At 32.7% G+C, this 22670-nt stretch overlaps 2 protein-coding genes and 1 non-coding gene across 6 annotated transcripts; 2 read left to right on the top strand and 1 right to left on the bottom strand.

Moving 5' to 3' along the window:
- The first annotated feature begins 3810 nt into the window (after positions 1 to 3810).
- LOC102606362 (mitogen-activated protein kinase 9-like) lies at positions 3811 to 12168 on the top strand. 2 transcript variants are annotated; one of them, XM_006360346.2, is made up of 13 exons: positions 3811 to 4133; positions 4481 to 4670; positions 5182 to 5240; positions 6618 to 7026; positions 7120 to 7247; positions 7464 to 7523; positions 8523 to 8672; positions 8769 to 8924; positions 9013 to 9150; positions 9246 to 9319; positions 10476 to 10574; positions 10667 to 10922; positions 11781 to 12168. In XM_006360346.2, the coding sequence occupies exons 3-13, from the start codon at positions 5238 to 5240 to the stop codon at positions 11844 to 11846; spliced, it is 1539 nt and encodes a 512-aa protein (XP_006360408.1). In that variant the 5' UTR covers positions 3811 to 4133; positions 4481 to 4670; positions 5182 to 5237; the 3' UTR covers positions 11847 to 12168. The 2 variants fall into 2 exon arrangements, with proteins under 2 accessions (XP_006360408.1, XP_006360409.1); XM_006360347.2 differs by lacking the exon at positions 4481 to 4670.
- On the top strand, positions 11229 to 11336 carry MIR5303I (microRNA MIR5303i). The gene has a single exon (NR_130401.1). It is a non-coding gene; the product is annotated as a microRNA MIR5303i (primary transcript).
- A 1061-nt stretch (positions 12169 to 13229) lies between the features above and the next one.
- On the bottom strand, positions 13230 to 15931 carry LOC102578591 (uncharacterized). 3 transcript variants are annotated; one of them, XM_006360348.2, is made up of 5 exons: positions 15831 to 15931; positions 14534 to 14685; positions 14186 to 14267; positions 13964 to 14080; positions 13230 to 13521 (listed from the first exon to the last, which is right to left on the bottom strand). In XM_006360348.2, the coding sequence occupies exons 2-5, from the start codon at positions 14653 to 14655 to the stop codon at positions 13471 to 13473; spliced, it is 372 nt and encodes a 123-aa protein (XP_006360410.1). In that variant the 5' UTR covers positions 14656 to 14685; positions 15831 to 15931; the 3' UTR covers positions 13230 to 13470. The 3 variants fall into 3 exon arrangements, with proteins under 3 accessions (XP_006360410.1, XP_015170326.1, XP_006360411.1); XM_015314840.1 differs by having other exon boundaries at positions 14534 to 14709; positions 15831 to 15921; XM_006360349.2 differs by having other exon boundaries at positions 14534 to 14751; positions 15831 to 15920.
- Positions 15932 to 22670: the final 6739 nt, after the last annotated feature.

The following is a 22670-nucleotide window of genomic DNA, read 5'->3' on the forward strand; positions in this document are numbered from 1 at the left end:
TCTTGTCTATAGTCATGTCCTCGGTAAGCTGCCAGTGCATAATGTCATGTCTAATCATTTCTCTCTAATACTTCTCCGGTCTACCTCTACATCTCCTCAGACCCACCGTAGAGAACATCTCACACCTCTTTATTTGGGCATACGTGCATGTCCTCCTCATATGCCTAGACCATCTCAGTCTCACCTCCCTCATCTTTTTCACCACAAAATTCACTCTCATCTTGTCCCAAACATTTTTATTCCTAATCATATTTCTCCTAGTATGTACACATCTATCTCAAACTTCCTAATTCTACTTTCATCTTCTGAAGAAAAGTTCTTGATCAGCTAAAACTCTGGCCCATTCAACATAAACTAATCTAACAATTATTTTATAAAACTTATATTTAAATCTTGCTGACATATTCTTATTATGCAGGACACCGAATGCAAATCTCTATTTCATCCACGCCATTCTAATATGATGTGAAACATCATCATCAATTTCTCTGTTCACTTAGATTATCGACCCAAGATACTTGAAACTTTCTTTGTTGGAGATGATTTATGTATCAATTTTTAATTTCACATATGTCGCATAAATTATGTAATTGAACTAACACTTTAAGTATGACACTTTAGTCCTGCTCAACATAAACACTTTAAATTCTAGGGTATGTTTTTAAGCCTCCAAGCCATCGTTAACATACACTAGACGATTTTTAAAAATATGTCACGTCAGTTCATCTATCACCAAGAAAATAAATATGGGTTAAGAGTTGATTCCTGGTGCAATTCTATCACAACTAAAAATTTCTTTGATCCCTCTTCTATTATTCTCAATCGGATCTTGACTCCATTATATGTTTCATAATCACTCTAACGTAAGATACAAGTACACTTCTAACCTCCAAACATCTTCACAGAAATCTCTAGGAACTTTATCACATGTGTTTTTAGGTCAACAAACATCATATATAAGGCCATTTTATTATCTCTATATTGCTTCATCAATCTCCTTATGAGATTAGTAGTTGAACATTCCGACATGAATTCAAATTAGGTTTTGGTAATAGACACTTTCCCTCGCCCTCATTTCCACTATCCCTTTCAAACTTTCATAGTGTGTCTTTTCAACATGATACCCCCGTAATTATTGTAATTCTGAATATCACCCGTATTCATATATAACAAGATCATTATACTCCACCTACATTCTTTGGCATTTTTTACATTTAAATGACGTCAAACAATTCAATTACTAATTTATACTTGTGTTATCTGTGCTTTTTAAAAATATCGTTTGGCTCGATCACCCTCTCCTTTCCAATCTTACAAATGACCTCTTTAACCTCCTCAAACTCTATATTCGTATAATACTCTAAATCTTGGTTTCTCAGAGTGCTCTATTTTCTCAACACAATATCTTAGTACATCTCTTCATTCAAGAGCTTATGGAAGTATGCTTGTTATCTTCCTTTAATATGACCTCTTCCATTGATACTTTACCTTTTTTCTTTTCTTTTTTTATCTTTGATGTACTTGGTCCAAGTCTTGGGTGCTTCTCTCTCGCCTTGGCAAGCCTAAACAAGTTTCTATCTCTGTCTTTGTCATTTAGTTTTTCATACACAACATGTTCAAATGCTATTATCTTTACTATTGTAACTACTAACTTCACTTCCTTCTCCACCGTTTATACCTTTCCTCATTGTTCTTACTCTCTACCATTTTTTTATAAGCCACCTTCTGGACTCTCACTTTTATATGGAACGTCTGATTCCATCACTTATGTCTTCGATGTCCACTATCGTTACCTTTCAAAATCTTGACACCTCTCTAGCTACTTTTTTATTGCAATTAGTTGCGCTATCAACATATTATTAGCATTTCGCTATTCTTTCAAGCCCCCATCTCTATCGACTTCTTCCCCATCTTCTAAACTCTAACAGTAATCAAGCCACTCATTTAATACTCAGTAGGTCATTCTTTCTCCTTCTCTTAATCTCCAAACTCACTCGAAGTAACTATATAGTCTTTCTCCACTTCTATCATCTATTGAGTCTTAGCCATCAAACTACGGACGGTCACCAAGTGATTCTACATCCACTTTACTAAAATTAGATATATATTTTTACTTGCTTAATTTTAAAATTCAAACGATATCGTCACTTATACTTGTATCAGTTTGTATTCTGAACCCTTTTACTTAATCATTTGTCAATTGAACCCTTAGACTCAATTAAAATGAGACTTTTAAGCCCCTCCAACCATATGTGTAGCTCACTCTCCTTTACATAAATGACATGTCATATCCACGTCATATATATTAGTGCCATGTCATAATTATTTCATAAATATTTTTTAAAATTATTAATCAAAATTATTTAATAAAAGATAAAATAGTAAAAATTTAATTTATTCTTTAAAATTTTTAATTTATTCTTTAAAGTAAAACTCTACAGATTCTCCCCATTCTCACTGTTCACGGCCAACATCTACAGGAGAAGCCATCGCCGCCGTCGTCGCCACTTTTGCCGGAGAAATCGCATATACTCTCTCCCTCACCTGTCTTCATCTCCACTGCACACCATCACCATTTCCTTTCCTCCTCCAACCTTCACAAAACCAACAACCTAAGTCACCGCACCATTAGATCTGGCGGAGAAACCTCTTCGCCGCCATGACCTAGCACCCTCACCCACCTCGTTCTCCTCTCCACTGACCAGTGTCGCCTCTCTCTCTCACTCCACTGTCTCCGATTCGCCGCCGTCGACGTAAATTGCTTCTTCAAATCCTCCATCTTCGACATAGTTCCTCCTCACCGGAATCCACTATGGTGGCTGCAAAGAAGACCATGAAGACTCACGAGAGCATCAACAACAAGCTCGCTCTTGTTATGAAGAGCAGTGAAGAGGCATTTGATTTGATGCTATTTTGGATCCTATTCGGAAGTTGCCCGATTGTTATTAAGAAAAGTAGCTACCATTGATGAGTTTGGCAACTTTATTTATCACTTGTTGGAAGAAAGTTTTGATGATGTTTAATCTGATTTTAACAATTTTCTTGAGTTATTGTTCAATCTACTATGCTGACTTTGATCTGTTAAAAAAGAAAAAAATTAATCCAAAAATTTGCTTTTCCACCTTGCTTGGAAGACATGTTTGATTTTCTAGGGTTAAGAGTTTGGATCTGTTGATGAAAACTTTCTCTCCTAAACCAAATAGTTACATTTTTGTTAATTTTTGGGATGTTTCTATGTTGACTGAATGAATTAGCATGGGGCACTTGCTCCTTTTTAATGTATACTGACATGTATTGTGGTGCCTTTGCTTATCAATAATCCATATTGGCGTTAAAAAAAAAAAAATTAAAAAAAAAGTTATTCACTCGCCTAAAGGAGCGTGGAGTTGCACACTTTTGCCAACTCAGACATTTTAATGCCACATAAGCGTGGTCAATGGTCAGAGGGATTTGTTAAATTGTGTTTTATTGAGTCTAAGGGTTCAGTTGACAAATAGTTAAGTAAAAGGGTCCAGAATACAAACTAATACAAGTATTAGGGTTCATCAGACCATTTCGCCTTCTTATTATTAAGTACATATATTTTCCAAAACATAAAGTTATTATATTCAAAAAGTAATACAACAACCACTATTTTATTAATTTTTTTAAAAATATATAAAATTAAATATAAATAAGTATAATAATATTTACATCTAATCAATAAATTTGACTTTGTACTAGATTTACCATGTCATTATGAGTCAGAAATTAAAAGAATGGCGTCATCTTGGTCCAATTATCAATTCTTCTTTTTCAATTTCCATGGCTATTTATTAGCTTAGCTCAAGTTTACAATTTTTTTCTCATTAGCATTAATTAATCTGAATTCGAGTCGCATAGTTGAAAAAATTTGCTATCAATTTTTTGTTGAATTTGAGATCGAAGAGGAGCAGTCGAATCTATTGCACGATGTCACAGCTCTGAAAAACGCGTTAATATTCTTTGAACTTTCAACTTTATCAGACTTTTCGTCTCACTTCACCTAACCCTAACTCTCAGATCTGAATCAGATTCAATTTTCTCTCTCTCAGAGTTGTGGATGTAGACAAAAATCGCCAGAAATAGAGATAAGATAAGGTTCGCCATTCAAGGTTTGTCGCTTTTCACTGTTTACGCATTCAATTCTCAACTATTATTATAAAAAATAATAATTGCATCGGATTCCAATTCCATTGGGAGTTTTTTTAAACATTTTTTTGATTGGATTTTATTATGTATTCAGTTGCGGAGCAAAAATTTTTAATTCTAAAAAAAAATTAATTTTAATATGAACTCCTTTGGTCCTACTTGGCTCCGCCCCATACGTATGTACGCCCATTTTTTTAAATTTTTATTTAAAGAAGCTAGTGGAAGATTTGTGATAAAGATACAGCTGATATATTCAATTTTGGCTGTTTCTTCAACTTTATTTTAAATATTTTTATTGATTAATTAACAGGTAGTATATATATATAATAAATATATATAGAGGGTTTCAACTGGGGTTGGCTTTACCTTGTCAATTTCTGGAGTTATAAGCAAGTAGAGGAAGTTGTCAATTCCTTAAAGCTGGGAACTTGGAAAAGAGAAGCAATTATTGTCTCTTAAGAGCTGTTTTTACCTCTCTTTAGAGACCTATTATTGTTGAGGTATTCTTTTGATTCAAGATCTAATCTTTTTTTTTTTTGCTTATTAGTTTTGTTGAGTTTTAGATATTAGATCTTTAATGTAGTTAGTTGGATGATGAGGTAATCTTTGATTCAAGATCTGATTTTTCTTTTCTAGTTGAGTATATTGAGATTTATTTGGAATGTAGTTTTTTTCATTGTTGATAACCATGTTGTCCTTGAATAATTCCATGGGATAGTCTCACCAAAGCTAGGACGGATGGGAAGAAATATTTGGAATGTAATTGAATGGATGGAATATAAAGGTTCATGGTTGAAGACAAGAAGAATAATATGGGGTTGATGTTTGTATATATATGTATAAGTCTGGTAGATCACATAACTTAAATCTGGTATTAGAGATCTTTTCAAGTGTTAGTTAGAGATCTCCCATCTTTCATAAAATGTGGAATTTTGAGTTATTAGCATTCAGTCCTTTTAATCAGTGAGTAATTAATTACATGTTATTTAGCTGATTATTGATGCATTGCAGGTGCTGAAAGTGATTCAAACGGTGTCCATCTTATTTAGAAGTCTTAAGTATCAAAAATGGTAACTTCTCTTCTTCTTTGTCATCATCTAATTAAAACTTCCATCGGGGTGGGGTGGGGGAAGAGATGTTTTGAATTGATTTGCAGTGTATCAATGTAGCACTTTGAAATGTTTTAATTCTAGTGTGTTTATTTTATTCAGCTATTATATTGTTTACAACAAAAACAATACACCCTATGTAATCCCACAAGTGGGGTATGGGGAGGGTAATCTGTACTCGAACCTTTATCCTCTACCTTGGGAAACAGAGAGGCAATTTCCAATAGATCATTAGCTCATGATATTTTATTGTTTATACTTGCAAAAAGACCTGCATTTTTGTTAAGATAATTGGAAACCATATTTCTTTCATGGTATAATAGCAAAATTTTCCATACTCTTGTTTAATTTGTAAATCCTATCCAAAAGTTTGAAATATAGACATTCTTCGCTACTCAGATTTGTTGACTTGCCATTTAGGAGAAAAGACTGATCTCAGCCAAAAAGATTTATCTCCTGCCAATTTCTTACTTAACTATTTTCCTATCAGAGTTTTTAGTCAAATTCTTCCCATTTCCCGATTTTTACCATCTCTCTGACTGATCTATTATGTTAGGATTTATATCTTAATGTCCTAATTAACATATGTAAGTAAAAGCTTAAGTGAAATCTTGAAACTCAAGGTAATTTTGCAGTCACAGTAGACAGGATTCATGTGACAAGTGAAGTACTCATGCTGTAACTTTATTATTGGCTTTTGAGTATTTGAGAATAGTTTTCATTTCAACCGTAGAAAGGAATTTGAAACAATATTTGATAAATGATTTAACTTTCAACCTATGTTTATGACCTCAACACTAAAAGGAAAACAAAGGTATTGTAGGGAAATCAAATGCTTAAGAAATGATACACAAGATGTTTTAAGTATCAATCATTTTTTAGACTTTAAATGTTTCAACATTTTCTGTTTGAATACCTCCCTTAATCACCTTCTGCTGTTTACTTTCGTAGTATTCCATCAGTCTCACCTTTCACAATCACCTTAAAAGGCTCCATTCATATCAGAAGCTAATTTACTGTCAGTTTTTCTGTATCCTGAATGCCCCTTGGATCCCTGTAATATCTTCTCTCTGTTTTATATCCTGATTGTGAACTGTGGAAGAATGTTCAGTAAAATTAGATTTCTTGCATTGGCAAATATATGTTGTTTAATGTGTGAGGTAGAGCTTGTTACTTAGACCATAGAAACGGGACGAAAAGAGGGAAAACATGTCATTCCAGATTTAAATTTTACAGTTATACAGAAAATTTGGGATTTTGATATATCCTTCTGCATCTTATTTTGACCCTGCCTCTTTGTGTGAAGAGGAATCCTAATAGTATCTCATATTATTGCAGGTAATGGATTTCAAAGAATTCTTCACTGAATATGGTGAGGCCCATCAATACGAAATCCAAGAGGTCGTTGGCAAGGGAAGCTATGGTGTTGTTGCAGCAGCAATTGATACTCATACTGGAGAGAAGGTAGCAATAAAGAAGATCAATGATGTTTTTGAGCACAGCTGTGAAGCCACCCGCATCCTTAGAGAAATAAAGCTCCTTCGGTTGCTTCGGCACCCAGATATTGTAGAAATAAAGCATATATTGTTGCCTCCATGTCCGAGGGAATTCAAGGATATTTATGTTGTTTTCGAGTTGATGGAATGTGACCTTCAGCATGTAATTAAAGCAAATGACAGTCTCACTGCTGAACATTATCAATTCTTTATGTATCAGCTTCTTCGAGGTTTAAAATATATGCATACAGGTTGTGATTTCTCGTTCTGTTTTCTGGTAATTGAAGAACCCTCTGTTTTACATATGTTCTGATGACTCATTCCCACATTTGTTGATTTAACAGCAAACGTGTTCCATCGGGATTTGAAGCCAAAGAACATTCTAGCAAATGCAGATTGCAAGCTGAAAATTTGTGATTTTGGGCTTGCTCGGGTATCACTTGGCGATAACCCATCTGCTGTTTTCTGGACTGTATGCTTCATCTCTTTACTTTAAAGTTTTCTTAGTCTATCCTTACTACAATAGCTACTCAAAATATCTCAATGCCAACACTGAAGTGTTAAGTTAGTACACCTGTCACAGAAGTGCCTGATTCTTTGTGCACCGATATATCCAACACCATTCTGAAGTTGTTAATTTGTTACACCTGTAATTCCAAGTAAAATTCTTCATCCTTTTTCTCTAAAGGACTACGTGGCAACTCGCTGGTACCGTGCTCCAGAACTCTGTGGTTCCTTTTTTTCCAAAGTAAGTATGATGGTATACAGGTAACTAGGCATGCTTATATACATTACTTATATGATTGCTAGTACTGTTGAGGTGCATGTTCTCATGTTAATGTTGGAAAAGAAACTTAAATTTCATATTGTGAGACTTTTTACTTAGCATGGGATTTTGCTTTTACAATATTCTTTCATCTTATGGACTAGTGACATTGTTCCTTCGCTTCCTCATTTCTTGTCTGCATCGAGATGTCATACCATTGCAGAAAACCTTTTCTCCAACTGTTTAGGGCTAAGTACTTTCATCCATAGTTTACTTTTACTCTATTTCGGATGTTTTATACTCGATTTTATGTTCTTTATGCAAAAATGATGTGAAGACATCTAGGTTCTTACTTTTGTCTCATTTGGTTGTTCTTTTCTTCTGAATCATCTTTATTGCATAAAGGTCTTCTCCATGCAATGGCTAAAGATCTTGTCAGATAGCAATTGCTTAATGCTGAGACCATATTAGGCCCGAGAAATGTCTATTATTGTGGAATGAGTATTCATCTCTTCTAGGCCCTTAACCATTGTCTGGGCTGTTATTCTTTTAATTTGTAACAGCTGTTGTGAAATTGGTAACCCCTTGATGTTTCAAAAATATTGTCTTCCCTTGACAAAGCACTCGAAAAGGCTACTTTGGGTGCTGTCTCAATAATTTGATCTCGATTCTAGCATCATCCTCTTCAAGTACATAATGACATACAATCCTAGTTTGTCCATAACATTAGATGTGAGACTGTAACTCTCTGATTATGAAGAAGAGATCCTCTTTTCTCTCCGTCTTCTCTGTATCACCTCCAAATAACAACCATTCAATTCTTTTCATTTATTACATATGTGTTTTAGTTATCTCTGCCACTCTGTATATGCCATGTAGTAGGACCTTCAAGGACTTTTTCTCCTAATCTTGTGGTAGCTTAATCATGCAAATGATCTTTCAGAATTTTGCACAAAATCTAAACCAAAGACTTAATTGCAGTATACCCCAGCAGTTGATATCTGGAGTCTAGGATGTATATTTGCAGAAATGCTTACAGGAAAACCATTATTTCCGGGGAAAAATGCGGTTCACCAATTGGATCTCATAACTGATTTGCTTGGTACACCGTCCACTGAAGCCATTTCAAGGGTTTGTGCTTTCTATCAATCTATTACAGTTGATAAACATATCATCTAGTAATGAATCTTGAATATATCTTGTTCCCAATTTTCCTGATACCTGCAGATTAAAAATGAAAAAGCAAGGAGATATTTAAGCAGCATGAAGAAGAAAGCACCTATCCCTCTCTCACAGCAATTCCCACACGTTGATCCACTAGCTCTAAGATTACTTGAGCGTTTGATTGCATTCGATCCCAAAGATCGCCCTTCTGCTGAAGAGGTAGGATGTAGCAGCGGTCATTAGGCCTTTGTCTTTAGTTTGTATAAACATATTTTTTCCTAATACTAGCATGCATTAATCCACTCAGGCGCTATCACATCCATATTTCCGTGGTTTGGCCAACAAGGAACAGGAACCATCATCTCAGACTATCTCAAAATTCGAATTCGACTTTGAACGAAGAAAACTTGGGAAAGAGGATATTAGGGAGCTCATCTACCGAGAGGTATATCCGTTAACAACCATTTTCATCTTTGCTTGACCTCCTTTTTGCACCTTTTTCTGCCACTTATAGTGTACATTGTCTTCAACTGTCGGCAGATTCTGGAATATCACCCTCAGATGCTGCAGGAGCATCTTCATGGCACTGATCACACTCACTTTATGTATCCAAGGTAATGCAAACTTCTCTCTAAATAGTTCATATTTGTTGCTGCTGTGAACACCTTTTCATCTGATGATTTAACGCATTTTTCCATGGTCTTCGTGAAATTTGTCTCAAACTGCCTAACATCATCCTAAAAAACTTATTGTAATACTTGTGTTGTCATGTATCAACAAGAAATTTCATGATCCATGTATTGTATTAGTTGAACCTTTTAGGATAAGGACTGGCAGACCTATGGTAGTAGAAGTCATAAATCTCTTCAATGATTCATATCCTTCTGTCTACATCACTCGCACTGATGTTCTCATAAATAATTTATTTTTCATGTGCCAACTTATCATGTTATTCTTACGTTGTCCCTTCATTTCCTCCTGATGCTTGATGCATATAGTCTGATATATCTCTAACGGATACTTAATGGTGATAAGAAACGAGAAATCTGCTGCTAATGAGAGTCACATGTGTTTCTAGATTGTGATATCATTCAACACAAGGGTTGACCTTGTGTTGTGATATGTAGATGAATTGACTTATGGAATAATTGTGATTTGTGAGAGGGAAATATTCAGATTTTTGAATGAATGGATAATAATTCATTGCATAAAATGGACCATGTGTATTTCAAGTATAAGACAAGTAGATCTGCCATGATGTTTCTCTGGAAGTAAGACTAGCCATTAGTCAGGTTAGGTTGAGAATTCTTGCCTGTTTTGAGCTTCAAACCAGTAGTAGTGTTGGAACCTGTGAAGAACTGTACTAAATTTGAGTCATAAACTCATAATGCATCTAATACTTGAAAATGGAAAGATATTTCAGGACTAATTTTACCAGTTCTGATAATTGAAGGAAATCGATTCTGCCATTGCACATAATTAAAAAACTGGATACCGATGAGTTATCACTTGCACAAACTGTGATTAAGATGTGATATTTTCCCCTTACATATCCAGTGAGTCACTGTGTCTGCAAGTGATACAGGCCATAGACGAGGATTCATGCTCAAACCTGTGTATATTTAGTTCTTAACACTTATCTCCTTTTACTTAAAAGGTTTCTATTTTCTACATTTCCCCTGCTTTTTGCTCTGAAGCCCTTTCTGTTTCTGGTGAATGCAATACGTTGCATGTTAACTTACTGTGCTAATTGAAAAAATACATTTTTAGTGGGGTTGATTGCTTCAAACAACAATTTGACCATCTCGAGGGGCACAGTGGTAGAGGTGGAAGTACTCTCTTTCCAAGACGATATGCCTCATTGCCCAGGTGAAATGCCCTTGACCTTCTCTCTTTTGTGTTAAATAGTAAATAGTTGTAATCAATTTCTCTTACCTAAATAGCCTCATTACTATCTGCAGAGAACGAGTTTGTGCTTCCACAGATGAGGAAGCTGATAAGGATGGTGAATTTGAAAGGCATGCTGTGGCTTCTATGGCTCAGAGATGCCTTCCAAGCCCCCCGAGTTCCCCCAAGGTCAAGAAACCGGATACTGCTAATACAGTTGAAGGTCCTACAGAGGCTGGCCATAGTACACCAAAGAATACCGAACGCTGCATGCTAAGAAGTTCTAGTATTAGTTTTTCCAAATGTGTTGGGGCCATATGGGACGGCGAGGTAAGTGTTTTCTGAACTGTGGCCTATAAGAAGAAAAACACAATATCAACCAATCAACTATGCCCCAATCTAAATTAGCTGTGCCTAGGAAAGCCTGTATTGTAAAAATATAGTAACATATAACTCAGCCAAAGTATAGGGATTAGACCTAACGTGCTTGCAAATCACTTCACATTTTTTCGTTGTTTGAACGAACAATAGATAAAAAAATATGAGCTCTTAAAACCTCGGCAGGAAAATTGATATATGAAATGTTCTTTTTTTTTTCTTAAACTTATTAAATATCCTAATAGTCTCATCCTATGTTACTCGTACTCTCCAAAAATGTTGTCTCACCCGTGTCGAATTCAAAAATACACTATTTTTGGAGTATCCGACGCACAACCTTCGATATTTTTGAAGAGTCTGAGCAACACAGATCCCATCTTTGTCCCCCTCCCCTTCCTTATGGGTCGGCATGAAGGCTAACAGATGGCATAAAATCATGGGTACATTTTATTTCCTTTAGTATTGTTCCTTCCTGTTTTCTCCAAATTCATCCTTTCAACTTTAATTAGCTGCGAGACTGGTTTTTTCTTGAGCCCAGAGTCTATCGGAAACAACTTCTGTACCTAGATATAGAGGTAAGGTTTGTGTACACTCTACCTTCCCCAGACTCCACTTTATAGGACTACACGGGGTAACTTCTTGTAAACATTTTTTTTTATGATTAAGGCTATTAAATGTTTGTATTGAGGGGTGCCCAGAAAATCTGGATGTGAGTTAGAATTATTATTGTGCTTTCCTTCATATATTGCAAATAAAAGGTGCGCGACACCGTAGAATTTGCTTTTACCGTAATACCTGCATTTCCCTCAGGATACAACCTGCAAGCCATATCAAAATGGGATTAATAAATCATCGAAGACTGCTTTATATGCTTGAACATTTTTATTCTGGATGGATAAGGAATTGCTAAATTTCTGGTAAGTGACATACTGATTGCAATGTAATTGCTCATGTACTCGAAATGGAGTCTTGGTTGGTTGTATTGTAAACTATTAACAGTTTCGATTTGACATCATTACTTACATTATTTGTTCGACATCAGTTGTCGTTACTATTATACTGATTTCATTAAGACAGTAGATTATTCTGATTGGATTTCAAACATCGTCCTCGTGCCCAAAGAGGGATGGATTGTCCATTTTGTTTTCATTTATGTCCAGCATCTTCAACTATATTATGCTGTGGTTCACAGATGTAATGATCATATAACCAGTTGAGCTATTTATTTCCAGCATCTTTTGTATATATTGCAAGTGTTCTTTATCATATGATTGGTCCACCTTGATAGCACAACTACACCAATCACGCAAATCCTAAGCAAGTTGGGGTCGGCTACGTGAATACTTGGGTCATTCTTAGTCCATTACTTCATGTCTAATTTATCCCAACTCAATCTAATTTTTTTGAAAAAATAATAATGTGAAGTTGACTAAGAGGGTGCTTTACTTTAGTATCAATGCGTTTGGTAAATACAAAAAAGTTTATAAGTGAAAAATCATAAATTGATCATTCCCAATTTAAATGATTATTCAGCTTATAATAAGCACTTTTGATTTGTCTCGTTTGTTTGATTTCGGTTTAAAAAAAAAAAAAAAATTAAAAAAACGAAACAAATAATCTAGGTATTTATTTGTCTTTATAAGAATTCAAATTTCTGTCCTATTTTTTTTTTATTTTTTTTTTACTATTTTAGGAATTCAATTCATGTTCAAAATGACTTGTTTTTAAATCTTATTATTATTCACCATTAATTAATTCAATTATTGTCAAGTTGACTTGGCATATCAAAATTAGATCTTGATCACCATAAATCATAATTACGTAGAGATTCACTAACATGTTTTTGCTTAAAATATGATAAAAAAACAACTCCAAATTTTCTAATATACCAATAACGATAGTTAGATTCAACCTAAACCTTCTTAAATTAATTCATTTACTTTGTTTACTTCAAACATTTTTTTTTCAAGCTTAAAAAATCCAACAATTGTGTTTTCAATTTTTTCCCAACCACAATCCAAATTATTAAGGATAGACCCTATACGCTCCCCATGGAACATTACTCAGTCAATCAGACCACAAATAAGCAAACAATTTTAAATTTGCTGTAACAACATATTTCACTGCTGTGTACTCATGGACGAAAAAGGAAACGGAGGACGAGAAAGAGGAGGAGAAGAATGTTCTGGCGGGAAGGCTAAAAAACGTTTAAATTTTGTCCGTGTATCACGAGAAATAGAGAGGAGCCAAATCCAGGAATAACAAAGGAGCGTAAAAGATATGAATTTCGATTTCAGGAATCTATTTATTCAATATAATCACTCCTAACAACTCATCATATTGATATGAGATTGGCTAGGCTAGGTTAATACATGTTCAACAAGTTACATATCTGTTGGTTCGAATTCTATCACCAAATCAGCTTCTTGAATTGATTTAAACCTGCTCAAGATGCAGATGATAGGCGTCAAATCGTAGGTTTCCTGCTACTGAGCTTCCACTAGCCACTTCCATCTAGCTGTCCATGAGAAGCGAGGTGTGCCATGTATTGCTGAACCATCACACACACGAAAAGTTATAAATATATAAACGTATGCAAGACATGAAGTTCACGTTATCATTTAACTTTCCAGAATCCGATATGGAATATATGATGAGATGTGAAGCATTTAGTCAATGACATAGCACAGTTTCCCCCCTCGAGAAACTGGGATGATAAGCTCCGTCTTCTTGCCCTCTCCCATATCTTAAAAGATGCAGAGATGCAAATTTCAAACATCCTACACTTTGTAGAGATGACTAATTACAACGTCTCGTTCTATATCTCTCAAACAAATGATTTACTTGCTAGAACTAGCATATGAAAAGAGATTTCGCTTTTATGTATGACAGGAAAAGAATACTGCTATCACATTATGTGAAAAGTAAGGCATACGAACTAGAGTGAAAAATGTAAAATAAGTAACAACGCGAATATCTCATCATCAACTTACAGCATGATATGCATATGGTGATTTTCCTTGACGTTCAAAATGTTTAGCCAGGACGGACCATTCGACAGGTCCCCATTCTTCCAATTCAAAAACATTACCCAACGCTGCTTTATATAGCTAAGAATGGAAAAGAAAAGTCAAATTCCATAAAAATCAGTAACCCGGAAAGAAAGGGAAAACCGTGATAATCGGAACTTTCCATCATCATGCAATCAGACAGACCTTAGCTGTGTCTGTAAGGAGCTCTGTACCAGCTGGATACGAAGCATAGAATTGGTCAGCTCTCGAGTACCCCGCTCTAGTACTGCAATACGCAAACCGACATAGTGATTAGAAACAACATACCTCTAACTACGGCTGCGTGAGCACCAGAGGTTTGTACAAATATGCTTTGAAGCCAAGGTATATATCTCGGAGTGTTATAAAAGCAGATTTGCAAAAGATGATTATAACCAGCTATCTAGATTATAATGATCAAATGTTAAATCTATTTTAGCAATTCTCCGAAAAAAACAGAAAGCTACCAGTTTAACTTCTTAGTGTGGCTAGAATTAAGCAATAAACACTCACGTGTTGTTGGTGTACGCATATGTGATGACTGTAACGAAGCAATAGAATCCAGTATAGGACACAATTCTCCGGAACTTTTGGATCTTCAAAATGTCGTTCCATCCTTCATACAGCCGCCACATTTTGTATTGATCCGCTGAGCACGGAAATACCTTCAACAAAAAAGAAGATAGTAGCTACATGAATGTTAGACTGAACATGACCTGCCCACTTCCCACCTTCATTAGGATTGGGAAAATTTGATCTCATCAGGAGTCTAAAAGAAGTTTTATCGAATGCAAACTACCAAACCATGAAGACTCAACACAACAAATAACGAGACAAAACTGTAGAGGGTGATTAAAGAACAAGCTTTTCCATAAGGACCATAACCAAATCAATCAAGAAGGTGCGCACTCAAGGGGGTGGCCTAGTAGTCAACAAAGTGAGTTGAGAATCATGAGGTACAAAGGCTAGGTAATTTCTTCTCATTTGTCCTAGCCTTTGTAGACAAAATTACCTAGTACTTGTTGCTGGTGGGAGGTGGCAGGTGACAAGTTTCTCATCGAATCAATCGAGGTGTGTGATAGCTGGCCCGGACACCATGGTTATAAGAAAACTAGAAGGATCGTAAACACATTCATAGGCCGACAATTTTCGGGATAGATCGAACTATTGGAAGAAAATAGAAAAGGAAGACTTAGTGGGATCAAAGAAACTAACAGGGTGATCACTAAATAGATACAAACATGTGCAAATTCCGACATTTATAAGACTATAAAGCTAGGATTAGGAGCTCGGACACACATTTCCCCTATTTCTTTCCTTTTGATAGGAGAAATACATATGCGATTGGATTAGTACAATTATTGGTAGCATTATAGAGTGATCCAACTCGAATAAGACATTTCATCGAACAGGTTGTGTGCATAAGTTCCCATTTCATTTTTCCTAATAAAACCACAAGCTAAAAATCATACCAAAGAGGGCCAGCTCTCAACTAACAAAGACCAAAATTGGAAAAACTTCAATGGGTAACACAGAAAACTACATGAATCAGCCAAATAGAGTAAAAATTCACACAAAAAAAATAACAGCGTGGGATGCTCCAATTCCAAAAAGGTATTGATTTTTAGTACCATAACGTAATCTGAAAAATGTTTTTTAAATTCAAATTCGCAAGTTTTATTCTTCTTCCGATAATTTCAAGCTTCATATTTTGTTTTGTAGCAATTTGTGCAATGAAATTAGCAATGGCCCGATATTCATAGTTGAGAGAAATTATTGAAGAAATGAGAATTGAGAGTAGAAAGCTTACCGGTTTTTCAGCTCCGGCGAAGGGGAAGCGACGCGGCAGATGACAGTATTCAGTATTTCTCTTCTTGAGGAGTTAAAACTATGGGTGTGAAAATTTGATTTTTTGGTTTGGTATTATACTATTTGGTGTAAATTAATTCGAATCAAAATAAATTTAGTTCGATTTGATTTTATTTTTGATTTAGTGATTCAGTTATGCAATAATTAGAAACCTAATGAAAATTATATTTACAATTTATATAAATATATATGTATATATATATATATATATATCAAGTAAAACGTAAAACACAATATTTAAGAGTATATCATTTATAAATATCCAAACATAAAATATAAACTATATCATAATAACAATGACACACAATCTCTCCCTCTCTTTATATATACATATATATATATATATATATCAATTTTTTTGGTTTTCCAGCTTTTATTTTTCTAAATCTCAAATTAAACCAAAAAAACAAACAAAGAAAATTATTAATCTAAAACTAAATCAAAAAATCAATGCAATCGATTTGAATTGGTCTGATTTTTCGATTTAATCCAAATAGTGCACACCCCTAGGCCCTAGTTAAAACTACACTTAGCTGAATAGCTTTTCCGGTAATTTATTTTTTTGGGACAAAATTACTATATCGAGAATTAATATTAAGAAAATAAAATTAAGGCAAACCTGTGAGAAAAGGTAAACTTTTGTACTAAACCATTGGAGGTAAAGGTATTTTTAGATCAAATTATTAATTAATGATATTTTTATTTGATTTTGCGGGGTTGAATAATATTTTTGACCTTTTTCTATAAATAAAAAAGAATACATAGTAGTAATTATTTCATGTATCCAGAAAAGAATGACAAAGGTACAAAGGCCAATAAGCTAGTTATCGTTTTTATGGGGAAATGACTCAATCAGTTGGTTACCATAACTCCTATTTTGTTGGTGATGATTTGATTCTTACCTTGTAATTCCTACCCCCTTGCCCCCGTTTAAAACTATAATGTATTATAGGGGAAATTATGCGCATAAACAAATATATGCTAGTTAATTAGCTAACATAGTTATAGTTTGAATTAATTACGGCTTGCATTTTAATTTAGTTGTAATTACGCCGCCTCTCTCCTCTCTTCCTCTCTCTCGCCTCTCTCTTCTTTTATACATATACAAATTATATATATGTACATATACAATTATATGACAAATATACAAATACAATTAGCCTCTCTCCACTCTCTGCCCTTTCTTGCTCGTCTCTCCACCCTCTCACAATCTCGCTCGCCTCTCTTCTCCTTCTCCCGATAGACCTCAATAGAAAACTGAAGAGTAACAACAGCAAGTGATTGAGTTCAGGGTAATCTCGTTCGCCTCTCTTCTTCCTCTCCCAATCTCGCTCATTAGATATATACATACATATGTATACAGTTACATATATACAATTATCTGATAAATATACATATACAGTTCGGCTCTCTCCACTCTCTACCTTCTCTCGCTCGTCTCTCTCCCAATCTCACTTGCCAGATATACAAATATATATTTATATCAGTTACATACATACAATTATTTGACAGATATACATATTCAATTTGCCTATCTCGCTCACCTCTCTCCTCCCTCTCCCAATCTCGCTCTTCTCTCTCCTTCCTCTAATATGTAGCTACGAATCGTAATTAGCAAACTATAGCTATAAAGCATAATTTGAGTGGCTATATGTGAAAATTCCTCATTATTATATATGTCAAATTTTATCTTTTGCAATAATTTTTAAAGTTTTTGCTTTCATTTCTTTTTTCTTTTTTTTTTAAATGCTTTATTTAAAGGGAAACTTACATAAATATACTATATTAAAAAAATATTTACAATTGATAGCAATAATAGTGTTTTTTACTTGATCACTTTTAATACACTCATAATACAGTTTTAATACATATTACAAAGAACTATTCATTATTCGCATATAATACAAGTTTTATTGATGGATAATACATTTATCACACATTTTAATACACTTATAATACAATGTGTCAATCTCTTACCAAACAAGCATAATATATTTAAAAAAAACAGTTATAATACATATATATTGCATACATAATTCACTTTTAATACATATTGCAGATTTAACATGATATTGATATATATTGCTATAAATGGTAATAAATAAAAAGTATCGCTAAAATCAGTAATTATTTATTAAAAGATACTCATCCAAGTAATTTTTCCTTAAACGAACCATCTATCGAAAATAAACTCTCAAGTATGTTATTATTATTGTTATATTACTTGTAAATTTTTTTTGAAAGAATTGAAGTGAAAAGAAAAGGAAAGTATTTAATTTCTTTATTAAATAATTCATAAAATATAAAAAATAAATATGGAAAGAGAATTCAAGATGTAATTTAATAAATAAAATTTGAGCCCCTACCTCCACCCTTTCCAACACCTGTCATTAGAGTCCACCACGACGATGAAGTTCACCTAACTTATCGACGCATCCATCGAAAATAAATATTTGAACATGAAATTGAGACGTAAAACTATAGTACCAATCAATTATTATGTCTATTTGTTGTAAATTTCTCATTCAAAAGTGAACACCAAAAAGTTGTTACCCTCATTGAAAGGGCTTTGAAGTAGACAAGGGACCTACTTTAAATTTTTGTAAGACAACTAAAACCTATTAATGTTTGGACATGAATAGACAATTCTATGAATCAAATGACTTTTGGACATGTTGTTAAATAGCTAGAGATAAGATTGATTTCACCTTGTTCACACATTTAACAACTATTTTTGTTCTCAAAAAAATACTATAGTAACATGATCATTCTCAAATAATTAAGTTGAGGTCGGTAGTATGAATTGATACTGATTATATTTCTCTGATTAAGATTCTCAATACCTCAAAAATTCTCGAGCATTGTAACTGATATCCAACAGTCCCTTATCGAGCGAACCAATCATAAACACTAGCAAAATCACCCAAAAAGTGAATGTAAATCCAATAAAAAGACGATAACATTGCTAATTATTGATACCAATATTTAATTAATACAACGTTAAGAATGGAAATAGGTCTAGAATCATAACAACTCATGAGCATAGAAGAGTTTAGGAGTATATCACATGTTTGAATTAATAATCGATTGAATACTACATCTCCAAAATCAATCATATGGTGCATTGGTGCTCGTTTTTTTTTTTTTTTAAAGAATAGAAGGATTTTATTTATTAATAATAAGGTTTATCCATATAATAGAGGAACTAATTTGAATGATGTAGTTTCCACAACATCTCTTTCGAGAGCAGATAATACAAAAGAAGGAGATGCTTCAAAAACATAAGGCTGACTACTTTTCATATTCAGATCTTTTGATTTCCTTCCGTATATTGCTACTAAGTCTGCCACTATATTAGCCTCCCTAGATATATGCTCCAGCGGTGATCGTTGTGCTCGAATTAGTATGGCATCGTTTGGTATCCCCATATCAATATCAAAAGAACTAAAAAAATGTAATTAAACCAAAAACATTGGATTTAACCCTTGTGATTAGAGATTATGTTAACAATAAAATCGAATTAAAATCTCCAAATGAGATATTATTCTTCAAGGTTGTATAAGCTAACTAACCCCTCAACTCACTTATTAGTTTTTTACTTCCATTAATTAATAAAATTTGGAAGGGCTAGTCCTCACTTAGTCAACTAACATATATACAAACAAATTTATTTTATTGGATCATTTTTTAAAAATTTAAATTGAGATATTGATATGTAAATATAGGATGTGTTTGGTACCGAGAAAAATATTTTATAATTTTTTTATGTTTGATTTTATCAAAAAATTTGAAAAATATTTTCTTTTAAGAAAACAAGTTTCTCAAAATTTAAAAAAATATAACTTCTCTAATTGAAGTTTTGGGAACACAAATTTAGTAAATGACTTTCTACGTTTATTGTCTCCTCTCACCCTCTAACATACACACACCACCTCCACCTCCGCGTCCCTGCCCCATATCCTCCTTCCGCGCCACTCTCACACTCATACCAAAAAAATATACTTACATTTCAAATAAAAATAAATAAATATGTTACTAATTATTTTCTAAAAAAATTATGAAAAATATTTCTCTTCGTACCAAACCAGGGTTTGAGGAAGATATTTAGAAGCAAAAGTGTTACATTTTCTATGAATATGGTAATGTTACTCAATCATAGAGTTTCAATGGGTGATTTTATTTTTTTATTGATTTAGGTGCAGAAATGCATGTGTATTAATGTTAATTAGCCAACATTATTGCTGAATTTGGGTTAATTAATCACTGAATTTAGGGGTTCAATTGGATATTATCCTTCACGTGTCAAGACCTAATTCAATGTTATTAGCGGACAAACCAATAAACAATAAATAAATTGCATACAATTATCTTATTGGATTTATTACTTATATAATATGGTGGTTTAATGCATAACTAACATTTATTAAATTAAATTATGTCTGCTTAAAAAATCAGGGGTGGATTTGGTTGGTGAAAAAACTATACTGTATAGCCACTCATTAAAATAACAATCGATAAATATATAAATTGTTAATACAAAATAATGCATATATCTTTTATATATTTAACTAGTAAACCATAATAGAGCTAATCTTAATGAAATTAATATTTTTATTATAGATTACATATAAATATTCTCTAAACAATACGATTTAATTTATTTTTATCGAAAATATTAATAAACAAATGAAAAACCCCTCTTATATTTTGGATAAGTACATTTCCTTTTTTTTTTTTTTTTTGTATAAATACAAGTCAATAAGAGAAAAAGATAAGTGGAACTTTTGTCGAGGGCTGTTTTGAGGGCACACACCAATTATGTGATGTGAGAAATGTTTCATTTGATACATGTGAACGTGACATTTTTAGTTTATAAATAAATTTAAAATTACCATCGTCTTTCGAAAATATGATCAGTGAGAATTCATATAAACAATTCAATAATTTAACATACTTCAAGTTGGAGGAGCTATTGTTATTATTATCTCTCTTTCTTTGCGAGATATTAAAATTATCTCTAATATTTTTCCTTCTTAGAAGAAAAAATAACTATCATATTGTATGATAAATTAGCATGATTTTTTTTTTAATTTCTTATTCATGTCCGATATTTATATTGGATTTTTTTTTCATTTTCCGTAATTCATAATGGAGATAGATTTTAACCATCCACTACATATCCATAAGTTTTTTTTGGGTTTTTCACCTGTAGGGAGACTCGAACCTAATACCTCTAATTAAAAATGAAAGAATACTTACTATTCCACTTCACTGCGACTCTGGTTGGTCATCACAATTCATATTCATAACCTGAAAAATCTTTCTAAATGTGGATATCAACACAAAATTTTCAAAGTTACATATATGGGAAAAATATAATAAAAGCAAATTAACACAAGAGTGTGATTGCTACTAATATTGTGGACCAAAAAGCAAAAAACAAAAGTCACGGAAAGGCCTAAATTCACCAAAAATATTGCACGTGAAATATTGTTAAAATAAATAATCCAAACAAATTCCCTAACAAATTTCTAATCTTTGATTGCCCCCTCAATTTTTGACCAATTATTGAATTTATTGGCCAATTTCATTTTCAGAGTCTACTTTATTATTCAATAATTTGCAGCTTGAGGACCCCTTCTTTCACTTTACAGCACTTATTATTGTATTATATATATTATACCAAACTTTCACCTAAAATGGACAAAAAAGGAGGAAATTAAAGAAAGAAGAAGGCAAGTTAACATTCCTATGGTAGGTTAAAATAAATTAAAATTATACTTTTTATATAATGTGATAATATTGTTGATTGATCTACGAATATATCTCCTTTTAGGTTACTAGTATAATTTTATTATTATTATTAAAAGTGATGTCAATTATAGACATTTAAAAATTACTTTTTTAAAAATAATTTTAGACTCGATCTAATATTTACTTTTATATAATGCTTAACCTTGTAGAGAATATATTAGATTATTGTCAAATGTTTGCAATAACTTACACATTTTGGATCATCATCTAACGTCTCTCACAAGATTCTTAAATTGGTTTGATTTGATTTATACATTTAAAAAATCGACACAAATGGTTTGATTTGATCTTTGAAAAACCCGAACCAGCCCGACCATGTACACCCCTAGAAAATAGTATGAGTTGTCAAAGCGTCTGACAAATAAGTTGAAGAAGCTCCAGGTAATTATAATCATAATGTAGACGACTTGATTAAGGAGATGCAGAAATAGAACTTTAGATTCATTATATGTTCCAGATAATCAAATATCATCACATAAATTAGGTCAAAAAGAATAATATCATAATATATGAATAATAATTTGATAAAATATTTTTTATATATATACATAGAATTATATAATCCTTATAAAATTATGTCAATAGACAACCCATGCCAATCTAATACCTGCCACTCTCATTCCCATGCCAAACCTATTAATTCTATTTCTATTTCTAAAAAAGGACAATTTCCAAAGTTCGAGAAAGAATTTCTCAAACTTTTAATTAAATTAAATTTTTGAAAGAATATAATATTACATTTTATAATTAAATATATTTTTGAAAAAGATTATAATAAGTAAAAACATTTTTTATCTCATCCCATAATAATAACTAAACACATTGGGATTAAGTATTAATTTTTATTTCTATATACTAAAAACAATATAATTTCTTTTTTTGTTTAATATATTATTTAGTCGTCTAAAAGATAATAATAATAATAATTATTATTATTATTATTATTATTATTATTATTATTAAAGAT

The sequence above is a fragment of the Solanum tuberosum genome, unplaced genomic scaffold, assembly GCF_000226075.1.
Source record: "Solanum tuberosum cultivar DM 1-3 516 R44 unplaced genomic scaffold, SolTub_3.0 scf00322, whole genome shotgun sequence".
In the NCBI taxonomy this organism is placed as follows: Eukaryota; Viridiplantae; Streptophyta; class Magnoliopsida; order Solanales; family Solanaceae; genus Solanum; species Solanum tuberosum.